A 13,128-nucleotide genomic window follows, 5' to 3' on the forward strand; every position below is an offset into this window, starting at 1 on the left:
CAAAAGTGTTTTCTTTAATAAAGCACAATTCTTTCTCGCATTTTGTTGACAGTTGCGAAAGTTTTTAAAAAAAATTACCTGAATATTATACATAATATTATTATATTATATCAGATATCTAATTTGAAAAATTGCTTAGCCAGCAAGTTTGTTAACTGCAAAACAACTAATTTGCGAAATAAAATATAAGTTTAATAGAATAAAATTTAAAAAAATTGAGATGGTTCTCATGCTAAAATTAACGGCGGTCTCTATAATCATCCTGGCTAACATCTCATCATTAAAAGCAACAGCGGCACTGAAATCATCAGCGGGCAGAACGTACAGCAAACTAACGAGGAACAACTTGACCATCTGTTCAAACTCATCCAACGGAACACTGGTTTTCAGCGAGGGTGGTTTGACTGTAGAGCAAGTTAGGAGCGGAAAAGTTGTCAAACAGTGCAGCATTGTTCAAACGTTGGGCGAACTTTGTTACGCCTTTCAAACGAATGTGATGAAGTCCGTGAGTGTTGTTGATGCGTACGATGTGGAGTGCAGTCATTTCTTCCATGGTCTTCCTGCCAACCTGCATGCAAGCATCAATGACAACTCGTGCGCTTTTTACATGATGGCTGAGAGTACGTTAACTGAAATTTACGTTAATTTATTTGAAAAAACACATTTCAATATTTTCTATTAGACCCTGTTTATTTGAACGTTTCCTCGTGGGGGCTCGATGAAACTTCAGGTGGTTCACAATTCGATTGTAATAGTCAGAACAGAGGAGTTAACTTGTACAAGTTGGACATGCAGAGTCACCTGCTGTATGACTTTCAAATCTTCGATATCATTGGTTCGGTTGACAACGCATATAATATGAAAAACTATCTAGAGGTGACACTTTATATTTGCCTTGTAATTTAGTTAATGAATTTGCGTTGTCACACATTTTAATGTTTATGATTTTCTAAAGGTCAACCAAAATAATTTTAATGCGATCCATGTTGATTGTAATGATGCATTTTCATTGTGTTATTGTTTGCATCAATACACGCAGCTCAATAAAACACATATTATTGATAACATTGCGTTGCTAGAAAAGAAATACTATCTGCATTGTTCGCGGCAGCAGATGCCACCGATGTTTCTGTACATGCACTCTTGGACATAAGCGCGGCCTTTGACTGTCTCGACCACTATATTCTGTTAGAGCGGTCAGATAAATCTAAAAGTTTTTTTTAGGATTCTTTAAAGTCGAATTAAACAAACTGAACGCAGCAAGTGATGTTCGAAAACAGTTTGTCAGAGAAAGAGGTGGTCGTTTCGTGGGTTCCCGTTCTTGGACCAATTTCGATTCTACTCTATTAAGCTGATAATTTTAATGCAATAAATTTGTTCGGGTTTTGTGGACATGCCTACGTTGATGATGTTCAGATTATTGTCAGTGGTTCACCTAGTGACTCCTCAGTTATGTCAGATAAATTTGTTGACTGTTTGTCCGGGATAGATATTTGGATGGCGGTAACCGATTGCAGCTGAATCAATGCAGATGCTTATGAAGTTAACATTAACATACCTTTTCGTACAACAAACATACACATACATGTTAGGACATATTTCTGCACAATAACGATTTACCAATGATTGATTTCTATTATATGTACTTTTACTTACGTAATATTTTGTGTTTAAGTTATATGACACTAACACTACCTAAGAGTGCTTTTGTGGGACTAATTTAGAGGGCAATACATAAATAATACCAAGATGATAATATTATTGAAAATATGATATCCTAATCATCCTCATCATCTTATTCGACATAATCATTTTCATCATCATCATCGCTATCACCACAATCACCACCAACCAATCAGAGCACACCAGCCGGGACGATAGTTGTAGGTCGGACATGTGACGATGCACACCAAAACATGGATGTGATATCAACTTACTTGGAAAACATCAACTTGGATGTCACTAACTTGCAATACAGGAAGAAATGGCTGTTTGTTTGGCAGCAGGGTGCCTACGAAAAAACAATTTCTTTTCTTGACAATTCCGCAGTTCCTTTAACGAAACAGTTCATTGTTTACAATTCAGGTGTGTTCTTATTTATTCATGTCAGACTTCAATATTTGATTGTTCGAAAAAATGAGTTTACAATTCTTTTAATTATTAAAAAATTAAATCAATCTTTTTACTTCTGATAAATGATAAAGCAACATATCTTGCATTTTATCCGAGAAATCAATCATCATTTGGTAAATAATTACCTAATTGTGATGAGTGGTTACGAAATAGCTCACTCACACGCTTCCAGGACAGCTTTAAGTTCAAGTTCTAACTTTCAATTCCTATTGCAACATAATGCAAATTTATTTACTTTCATTTAATCCTTCCTCTTCTTCTTATCTTCTTCTTCCTCCTCCTTCTTCTCCTTCTTATCTTTTTCTTCTTCCTCCTACTTCTCCTTCTTCTTATCTTCTTCTTCCTCCTACTTCTTCTTCTTCTCCAGTATTACGGCGTTTTAGCTCTGATAGGCTATTTTTACGCCTTTAGTCTTTGTTTGGAATCTTTTTGAGCACCGGGGCAATTAATCCAAAATATTTATATTTAATATATCAGGTGTGGACAAGTCCAACTGGACAGCAGTGAAGATGCAGCTGATAAACTGAAAGATGTCGTCAGTACTAACAACCGACAATTTTGTGTTTGACAAAATTATATTTTATTATATATGATAATTATTCTATAGTTATTTAAATTATGAATTATTTCATATATTGTATTTTATTTAAATTTATACGATAAATTACTTACAATTAATATTTAATATAGCTTTAATTATAAAAAATATATTAATTATAGAACAATTTTTAATTTATATATTATTTCCTGTTATTCATTTTAATACATATTATAAATTCATATTACATACTACTTATAAAATAATATTTAATATAGCAATAATTTCTTGCCAACTTTTTACGTAGAATAAGCTATTTATTTTAGATTAGAAGAATTGATAATTTTTAATTTATAAATGTGATATTGAATATTTGTTAATTTTTTAATTAATTAATTATTAATTAATTAATTAACAATTTATTTATTAATGTGATTGTGATATAAGTTAAAAATTTATTTAAGAATTGTCGTTACATCATTCCCATTAATTATTCCTTAAAATAACAGACGAGTTTATCTACCTAGATCAGTCTATAGATACATTATTATTTTAATTAATAAAATAAAATAAATAAAAAATATTGATTGTGCAATTAATAACGTTTTAACATGATTTCTCAAATAATTGAATGCTTTGGACAAATCCGCAAGATTTTGTAGCATTTTTTACCATTTTTTAGACCCAATTGAATTTTGTGACACGGGCTTCACATCTGTAGCAGAAGACACGCACGTGCAAGCATTGTGCCACACGCCGAGAATGTATGATAATTTTTGAGTTTCGGACAGATTGCATTCGAAACAGGTCGTTCGACAACAGTAACAGCACCAGACATGGCACTTCTACAGTCCGAGCTACCCTCGTCAGCCATCTTGAAAAAAGTCATGCAAAAAATTAGGATTGTGAAGAGAATGTGGAACTTTCTTTCTTTTCGCGACCTTCGTTCGTCATTTTTGGCAGGACTCCTGTAAATGTCCATTTTTGAATGTGGTGATCAGTCAGTCGTTTAAGACTTAAAAATATTACTTAAATTCGAATTATGTTGAAATGGAAAAGTAAAAGAAACAACAAATTTTTTATCAGATAACATTCTATAACTCGACTTTTAAAAAATTCTAGAAGATGTGAATCAGTTATAGTTAAAATTTTTAATCTGAACATGTTAAAAAATTGTGGTATTATTTAACTAATAAAGTCCAAACGCAATTTTTTGTCCAATATACCGTGGACTACATGTTAAAAGTCTCAGAAACGTTTTAAAATTAAAAGAAATTATTAATATTTTGTGTTAATTTAGGTTTAAAAAACTTTATTGTTACTTTACGATGTGTTAAATTCACTTTGAATAGAATTCAAACTTTGCCGACTTCACTTTGCCTCCTTTACTTTGTCCACATCACTTTGTTCATTTTACTTCGTCTATTTCACTTTGTTCACAGCCCTATATATTAGGTCATTTCCACGTACTATGAACCATTCAAACATCTTCTCGATTTAATGCTATACTAATTTTATTCTTAAATACCTGAGGCACAACATTCAAAAATGAACAATTCAAATAATGAAATAGAAACACGTATTGATGAACTAGTCACAAAATATGTGAAAAGTTTTGATGAAGAAGAAACCTTGAAAGAAATCGAAATTATCAACAGCTATTTAAAGGACAACAACAGCAACAACTTGTTCTCTGATGAAGACATTGATCACCTATCCAAATTTCTGTCTTCATGCAACGATGAGACCTCTGACAATGAGAAAGAATGGCTGAGTCGATTCCACAGCCTCACCAAAAGTCAACAGTACAATCTCGTAAAGGAGAGCCAGAACACTTATCTCTCAAAAACGTCAGAGCATTTAATTAGAGAAAAACATTTTGAAGATCCTCTATTACTTGCTGAAATCGTGCATAGGGATTATTTCTATGTTTCTGATTCTGGACATATAAGCTGCCGTATGTTGATGGGATGTTTTTGAATGAGGAATGCCCAATCTGTTTGGAGAGGTTTGAAGAAAGCTGCTTCGTGTGTGAGTTGTTCTGTCGTCACACCTATCATCTCAACTGCCTTGAAGAGTGGCTGCACGAGAGGCCAGCCTGTCCACTGTGCCAGAAGGAAATTAAAATAAGCCTTGAAAGTAGTTACGATTATGAGGAGGAGATGATGGGGGATGGTCGTTTGAAGGTCACCATCAACCTGGTCACCAATGCTTCATCAAATTAATGCTTTTCAATATCAGGATTCAATATTCCATAAAAAATTGTTTTTCATTGGATCATTTTCTACATAAACTTCATGTTTTATTTTCAATATGTTTTGACTTTTCGGATGATTTCAAATATTGTTGATAAATTTTTCATACAATTTTTGATGTCAGTAGTCAAATCTTTGTCTGGATGAGCACTATCATCTTAATTTGCTTAGATAGTTTAATTTACCCAATTTAAATAAACTAAATAATAGTTTGAAAATGATATAATTCTAAAGAATAAATATTTAATGAAAAAATAGGCAAACTTAACTAAAAAATAAACGAATTTAGCAAAACGACCCGGAAGCCAAAAAGTAATAATTGCTTACGTCAGCCTTGAATTATCAAACAAATTTTAAAAGTTCATAAGTAAAGTTGTTCTAGTAAAGTTCATATGCAATATATTTTCATATTAACAATTTAGGTTTCATGCCTCATCTTAGACCGCTTCCACTAAGGATATATAATATATATAAATATAATAATTATAATATAATATAATTATAAATATGACATTACATATCCATAATTTCCACATTAAGCAGTAAAGAAGTAACACATTAAGTGTCGTGTTTCGTGGTTTGAAGAGTTGAAACTAATCTAGACAACAAAAAGCGTAATGCACGTATACTATTTTATTACGGTTAAATAAATATAACGAGTAACAAGTTCTATAATTAACGAATACAATAAGGCATGTTCACAATTAAAGTCACGTTAACAATCAATTGTCGCCAATCAACAATAGAATAATAATTATCTATGTGTCCTGCGCATAACATTAAAAAAATTTTGAATTACTCTGAATAAAATTTAGCAATAAGGTTAACCAGGGGTGAGCACATTTTTGCTGTGAGGGCCTCATTGAGAGCTATTTTACCTTTGAAGGGCCGCATATGTACTTGAATAGCAATTTTTTTCGACCCGGGAAAGAATTGTTTTAAGATTTTTGGCTTTTATTGATGTCATAATGTTTGGCTGATGACCTTTTTAAGCGAACAAGGCCTAGCGGGCCGCAAAAATAGCTCCACTGTGGTTTATCTACCCCTAAAGTAAACGGGTTGGCATAAAAAGGTCGCCAATTTTAAAGGTTTAAAAAGTTATAAAATCATCTCTTCCAACCACAAAAATCTGGAGCCGCTAATGTTTCGTTCCTGTCAGTTTCAAAATTTCCCACCCTAAATTTAATGTGAGGAGCAAATATTTCGAACCTAAAATTGCGCTAAAATGACCTATAATGATAAATTCTACAAATAATATGAAAACATCAAACAAACAAATCATATAAACGGCGTGAATGTGGTGAACAAGTTGAAGTCATTTCAGTTTTTAAAGGTTGTCACAAAAATTCATATCCGAAATTGATGTTGTATCAATAAAAAAGTGAAAAGAAAGAATGTAATCTTCAGTTATATAAACATGATCGCTGTTATCATTTGACTTTAGAAGTAAAAGGTAAAAACTTTTAATTTCGTCTGCGCGAGTGTTAAAATTTGTGTGATTTAATTGAAATAATAAAGTCCAAACGCAATTTTTAGTTCAACGTACCGTGGACTACAATGTTAAAGTCTCGGAATCGTTTCAAAGTTTACAAAATTATTAATAAAATTGGTCTGCCGAACGTCGCATTATAAATTTTAATTATTTATAAGCAATATTCGAAAAAAATTTTGATTAAGAATAAAGAATAATAATTTGACGAAGATGGGAATGAGAACTCTGTTTTGCCTACTCACTTTTGGCGTGGCAGTTTTTGCCGCAGGTTGGTTGTTCGTAGGTCGTTAAATAGTATATCGATTTAAAAATGCTAAAACAAAACAAATTCACTAAATTGAGTTGGCATTAAACTATTCATAAACGAAATGTTTTTATTGGCTACTATCGTTAAAAAAAATTGTATGTAAGCAATGAAACCTAGTCTTTGAGTGAAACTCTTTTTGTGATTTTTAAATTTAAAATTTGTTTAAAAATTCCATTCAGATCTGAACGAATATTGCGATGTAAGAAAATTTTCAATTAATTTATAATTTAAAGCAAATTGAAAAATTAGTTTTGTATAATAAATAATCAACATTCACATGCACGAGATCGATCACATGCAAACATTAACTTTCAGGCCGATACAAGCTGTGGATGGAATTTGAAATGCGACTACGAAAAATCAAAATGCGGTCAGTCAGCTGTTTGAATATTAAATAAATTACAACATTCAAATTTCTATGAAAGTTCTCTAGAACATCGAGAAATTTTGAAACAATTCAGTGTGTGACGACAGTATCTGTGCTAGAGGATGCCCGAGCGAATATGAATACGATCATAATGGGTGCAGGAAATGCTTGTGCAAAGGTTTCGTTGTGCTGATTTGTTTCATTTTTAATGCAAAAACAGACATCACCTTCTATGTTAAAGAAGTTTTTTATTAGGACTCATGATGATAAATTGCAACTAACAAACAGGCTGCAGTGGAAGGCAATGTAGGATGCGTTGTCCACTCGGGTTCACAACTGACGAGCAGGGATGCCAGTCTTTCTGCACGTGCAACAGTTAGCCTCGCATTCAATTGTGCATTATCAAACAGAAACAACTATCTAGTTAAATTAATTAAACGCTAATTATTATTGTTAATTAATTATATTTTTTGTATGTTATTCAGCTGAAGAAACAGTTTGCAAGGTTTGTTAACTATTTGACAAAGTTTAAATTTGTTTTTAACATAAACGTGCCGATATTGCTACGTTCAAATTTCATACTTCCTGCAAAAAAACAACTGTAAATGAGATAAAACAACCGCCTCCACCTTCATGACAGAACATCTGGTGCACTGCCCCTCGTGTGTGCAACCCTCGCAATGGCAGATGTGGTGAGTACAGTCATTTTAATTCTGCATAACTGCGCCTGAATCATTAATTTAAGCCCGTTTTTTTAACTGAAAACATAATTTTTCAAAAATTTCCATATCATACTATGAAATGTTGGTGTTAGGGGTGTTTTACGTCAAAGTCTGCCTTTACGCGTGAAATTTTAGCCATAAATTTACTCAATGATGTCTGTTCGAATTTTCAAAATTGAAATCAACCAAGTAGTATTGAAATTAATTTTTAATGTGATTAAATACAAGTTTTTATATTAGTTTTTCATAATTTATGAATATTCAAATTTAATTTCAACTGTATGGACTTTTATTTTATGAAATGTCTTAAATGTTTTTTGGGTTGTCGATGACAGATTTTTTGAAAACACTTGTAAAAACAAATTTATTTCCAGAAATGCCTCTTACGGGCTAGGATCCACCTCGTTTGAAGTACTTATCAACACATCTTGAATGTCACTCGTTTATTTTGTTGATACTTACAAACTTTTCAAATAAAATTTGAACCAAAGTTATAAATACATTTTTGATAATCTAATAAACAACTTTGGTAGTAAAAAAAGCTGACTTTACAACTTCTATTAATAATAACTTAACATAAAAACTTTTTCTACATAACTAAAACACGTGCAGACGAAATAAATTATGTTAATCAAACGTGCAAACGAAATATATTATGTTAATCAACTCAACGTTGAAATGATTTATTTATCATAAATAAAAAAGGTAACCTTTAAGCCCATTCACTTCTTCTCAAAAACTTTTTAAATTGAGTCGACGTTCATGTGGGATCAGACATCATTGCATTGTATTGTACGTTGAATAGCAAACAAAAGTTAGATAAACTATTTTATTAATAACTGTCACACGGTTTTGTCTTGGTAGTAAAGAAAATGACATCGGTTTCTTATCAGAGGAGGCTTTGATGTGATTCAGACAGAAGAAACCACAATGAGAAAGCTGCATGGCTTGTGTCAGTTACTTGAGCAGGACCAAGATTTGCTCTCTGCGACCACATGTCTCTCCGTTGGAACAGGTTATGAAGAATTTGACATTGAATTTATTCGAAAATATTTGCCAGAGTTGAAAACATTTGTTGCTGTTGAAATAAACGGCGAATGTTTAGCTGAACTGAAGAGGAATCTTCAAAATTAGTTTGGTGGTAGGTTGCAAGTTAAAATTTTTGAGATGTCTATGGAGAGTTTTCTTGAAATTTTTGGAAAAAGCAATAAAGACATTTCACAGGAAAGCTTAATACTTGAAAAAAATTTAAGAGTAAAAAACTTTAAAAATATATTTCACCAAAAAATTGATCTTGTACTCTCACTGCATGAAAAGAAACCAAACCGAACAGAGAACTGTCCTACAGACTCTGTTTTGATCAGTGGCTCAAACCCGAAAAAGGACAGTTAATCTAGGCCATGGCCAATGAAAACAGTTAGTTCACTCTTTTTCGTAAAGGAGATTTTGAAATCCATCTCATTAGGTTTTATTTCCTAAATAATAAAAGAAGAACTTTATAATGCAGGAGTTTCCGTGTTAAAAGAAATTCAATACAAAAGTCCGTTGAAAATGACGCATTTAGAGGATGGCTTCCGAATAATTTTTGGTGAATTTGAAGCAGATGATGCCAGCGATGAAGACTATTTCTCCAGATGGAGTGGAGGGGAACGACTGCGATTTGTGCGTTTGCGTGTAGATCAATGAGACGTAAAATAATTAATTTTAATGGTTCAAATAAAACTGTCAAAATGTTGTGACCTTAATTCGTATTTGGAAATTTTCAGAAATATGATTCGAAATTATTTTTCGGCAAATTTCCAATATTTTATTTGCTTGCCTGTTCAACATTCATGAACTTATTGTCTATCATAAATCTCATTTACGTGTGCGGTGCATACAAACTAAACAGATTGGAATTTTTTTTAATGTAAATATTTAAAATATGCACCACCTAAACAAAATTGACTGGAATCTCTTTGCTTAACTTTCAAAAAAATTCAACCAAATAAATATAAACGATTGAAATAGTTTGCCTGAAGTAAAATTTGAAAAAGAGAAGAGAAGTGTTTGGAAAAAACTAAAACATTGTTGTTTCAGCCATCTGCTTTTCAAACAGCACCTCTGAGATATGATGGAATACACTCATTGTTACTAATCTACCCAATATACTAAGAATTCAACTTTTAACCCCAGATCTTCTGTCAATCACAGCACAATCAAAATAAAAATATTAGTCGTCAAATTCACATCAACTCTCTACCCAACTCTTCAATTTTACGCAATAAACAGGCTGCCCCGTGATGACCAGGATTCTCAGAAAACAACAAACACAGCCGGCAATGTTAACAAATCAATCAGACCAATTAGTCATTCACCATTTTTATATCCGTCACACATTTTACATTCCCTTATTTGGAAAATAGAATTCAACCTCAATCGTATCATACACTCATTGTTACTAACAATCAAAAACACGTCCCATACCCTGCGTCTGGGCAAACACGACTACAGTATAGCCAAACAATATAGCGCCATCTCCTCCAAATTTTCAACGTACCAAAACAGTTTAATTTCAAGTCACCATAACTCTACCAATCCCCGAACGTGGCTGAGTCTCTATAAGAAATATAATTATATTTCAAATAAATTGATTAATTAATCGATAAAAAAATCTGAAAAACCTTTCAAAAAAGTTAGGATACAACAATTTGAATGGAATATAAACTTTACTTTATAATTCATATTTACTCTGGGAACAATAAAAAATAAGGCACATTCATTCCGCTTGTTTAAATTGTTTAACTTGAATTCATCGCAAAGTTCTTCAGACGATTCATCATTTAAAGTTTAAGCTTACTTGTTGTTAATAGAAACAAAAACGTGCAAAGTTCGAAGTGTAATATGCGTTTAATGTATAAAATTCATTCCAAACATAAGGTAGCAACAGATTGGTACGACACAACAACCATCATTCAACGGTCTGAAAGTGAAGATTTCACAAAGATGGACATGAAGATGATTGCAATTCTTTCGGCATTTTTTGTGGTTTGTTTGGCGTCAAGTTGCTCAGCTGCCACCGGTAAGTTCAGTTTGTTAGTTAGTTTAGGATCAATATATAAATTATTTAAATAAATCAATGTACATTTATGATTTATATCTCCAGGATCAAATTTGCCTACTTTGGATTTGATGGAGTTTCTCGAGAAAAAAAGGTTGTACGGAGAATCAAAAGAGTTTAAAATTTTTGATTTCATTAAATCGTACAAATTCTTGTGGGAATTTGAACGAGATAAAGATTTGAAGCTGACGACATTGGAACGTTACATGGTCAGCAATCAGCCTGAGAAACCACTCTACTTAATGGACTACGACGACTCCAGACTATTCAGGTTGAGTCAGGATGAACGCAAGGAATTATTCGACCTAATCAAACAAAGAGTAATTAAACTGGCCTGATTGTCTAAAGAACAACAAAATATTTTCTGTCATGAATCAGTCAAAATATAAACAAAACAATATTTGCTCTTAATTTTGTAAAAGATAGTTAAAACTATTTATTTATTTTTTGTCATTTATCTGCTCGTGTAAAGGACTAATAGTTAAACTGCCTGAGACGGTCCTCTGTTGTCTTGATCTGGTTCTCATGCAAAAAGAGGTTTAGCGTATGATACTCAGTAGATATGATGCTTAGTATGATACTCAGTAGGTAATGATACTCAGTAGGTATGATACTCAGTAGGTATGATACTTAGTATGATACTCAGTAGGTATGATTGCTAGTATGATACTGAGATACATTCACACAAATGTATAATCTTTGACGGTGTTGTATTATCATACTACGCATCAAGTAAAAAACGTACATGCGGCTTTTAATCAAGTGTAAACATTGTCATGATTGTTATCGTTGTCGCCATTTTATTTTGATACGCGCCAAGTAGAGTTGTCTACATAACTCAAAAACCGTATTGCCAATATTTATAGCCGTTTTAAAATGTATCGCCAAGACCATCACCGATATTCATTTCCGAAAGTACCTATTGCCAGTCCAAACCAATAACGGTACTTTTGTTTTTCACGCGTTGGTACACAAAAGCAGAACATTTTTCCCCATAAATAATGCATTTAGTAATTTGTATGTGGTATGAAAATGATTGAGTAACGAATGTTTGAATCATGAAATATAAAGCAAGTTAAAATATAAATTTAAGTTTATGACCGGATTTTGAGCAATGAAAGCTCAGGCAATAAAGGGAAAAGGCATGATTATGTGGATGCAAAGGACGGCAGATTCAATGTTCACTAAGTAATTTTTCATTAGATTATATAGGGTTTTAAATGTAGCAGCAGTTTTCTTATTTTCAATATTTTTTTATTTTTCAGACTTTTTTGGAGATTTTAAATAAAATTTTTTAAAAGATTACCTCATCAGTATGATTTCGTCTACAAATTCGAACGGTTTAAACCGCATGGTGGAAGAAGCCAATAACTATCCAACTGAATGAACGAACGAAAATGATAGGTTCATGTTAGAGAGCTACCAAAAATTTTTTAGTGAAAATAAGCAAAAGCTATCAGAGCTGGAAACTGAAAACTTTATCAATAACATGGATCAGATGAAAATTTCAATGGAAATGGATGACAAGAAACCCAGTACGGCTTCCAACAGATTTTACGGCAAGATGAGTTATGACTTGTCAGTGAAAGTGCAGGACTTCTACTTTGAAGAGTTGAGTGCCAGAAATGTTACAATACGCAAAACTCGTTTGAATCTGGTCGTCAGCGGTGTTTCCATGAATTGTACAATTCGTCATCACGATTCATTCATCGATGCTTTGTCAAACTACCGCCACCGTATATATCACCTTCCGTACCACAAAAAAAGATTTCATTACAGTGAATGTGTAATCTGTAAGGAACAATTAATGGAGAGTTCCTGCGTGAAAGAGTTTCCATGCTACCACGTCTTCCACGATGATTGTATCAACAGTTGGCTGGACGTAAAACCATTTTGTCCAATTTGTCGTGACTTCATAGCGGTCGATCCGATAGATCACAGAAGATACAGCAGAGAGGAGCAAGAAGATGGCACAACGCAACTCTTCATCAATATAGTCACACCATTCCTCGAGGATTTGAAGAATTCGAAGTTAACATAGCTATAACATCATTGAATAATGGATGATAGCAAAATTTTGAAACTTGAAATAATCTGAACCAGTACATATTTTAATAACGATATACATATTATAAAATTATGTCGATATAGTGCATATTACTAGAATAGAATCATGGAGATAATAGTTTGAAATTTAAACAATCCTTTGTCTTG

The 13,128-nt window shown here is 32.4% G+C and overlaps 5 protein-coding genes across 5 annotated transcripts; all 5 read left to right on the forward strand.

Annotated features, from left to right (window-relative positions):
- Positions 1-220: 220 nt before the first annotated feature.
- On the forward strand, positions 221-2,660 carry HELRODRAFT_178772 (hypothetical protein; the record flags this gene model as incomplete). Its single annotated transcript, XM_009026841.1, has 4 exons — positions 221-620; positions 683-876; positions 1,860-2,085; positions 2,611-2,660. 4 exons carry the CDS (start codon positions 221-223, stop codon positions 2,658-2,660), a joined length of 870 nt encoding a protein of 289 aa, XP_009025089.1.
- Positions 2,661-4,641: 1,981 nt separating this feature from the next.
- Positions 4,642-4,896, forward strand: HELRODRAFT_86099 (hypothetical protein; the record flags this gene model as incomplete). Its single annotated transcript, XM_009026701.1, has 1 exon — positions 4,642-4,896. The coding sequence occupies one exon, from the start codon at positions 4,642-4,644 to the stop codon at positions 4,894-4,896; it is 255 nt and encodes an 84-aa protein (XP_009024949.1).
- A 2,292-nt stretch (positions 4,897-7,188) lies between these two features.
- Positions 7,189-7,813, forward strand: HELRODRAFT_85956 (hypothetical protein; the record flags this gene model as incomplete). Its single annotated transcript, XM_009026678.1, has 4 exons — positions 7,189-7,270; positions 7,381-7,467; positions 7,578-7,597; positions 7,733-7,813. Coding segments are annotated over 4 exons (270 nt in total), but the record flags the coding sequence as incomplete, so codon positions are not given.
- A 2,986-nt stretch (positions 7,814-10,799) lies between these two features.
- HELRODRAFT_178775 (hypothetical protein) lies at positions 10,800-11,252 on the forward strand (the record flags this gene model as incomplete). The annotated part of the gene is made up of 2 exons (XM_009026842.1): positions 10,800-10,875; positions 10,960-11,252. 2 exons carry the CDS (start codon positions 10,800-10,802, stop codon positions 11,250-11,252), a joined length of 369 nt encoding a protein of 122 aa, XP_009025090.1.
- Positions 11,253-12,691: 1,439 nt separating this feature from the next.
- HELRODRAFT_127558 (hypothetical protein) lies at positions 12,692-12,895 on the forward strand (the record flags this gene model as incomplete). The annotated part of the gene is made up of 1 exon (XM_009026843.1): positions 12,692-12,895. A coding segment is annotated over one exon (204 nt), but the record flags the coding sequence as incomplete, so codon positions are not given.
- Positions 12,896-13,128: the final 233 nt, after the last annotated feature.

Source organism: Helobdella robusta (assembly GCF_000326865.2).
Source record: "Helobdella robusta unplaced genomic scaffold HELROscaffold_49, whole genome shotgun sequence".
NCBI classification, from domain to species: Eukaryota; Metazoa; Annelida; class Clitellata; order Rhynchobdellida; family Glossiphoniidae; genus Helobdella; species Helobdella robusta.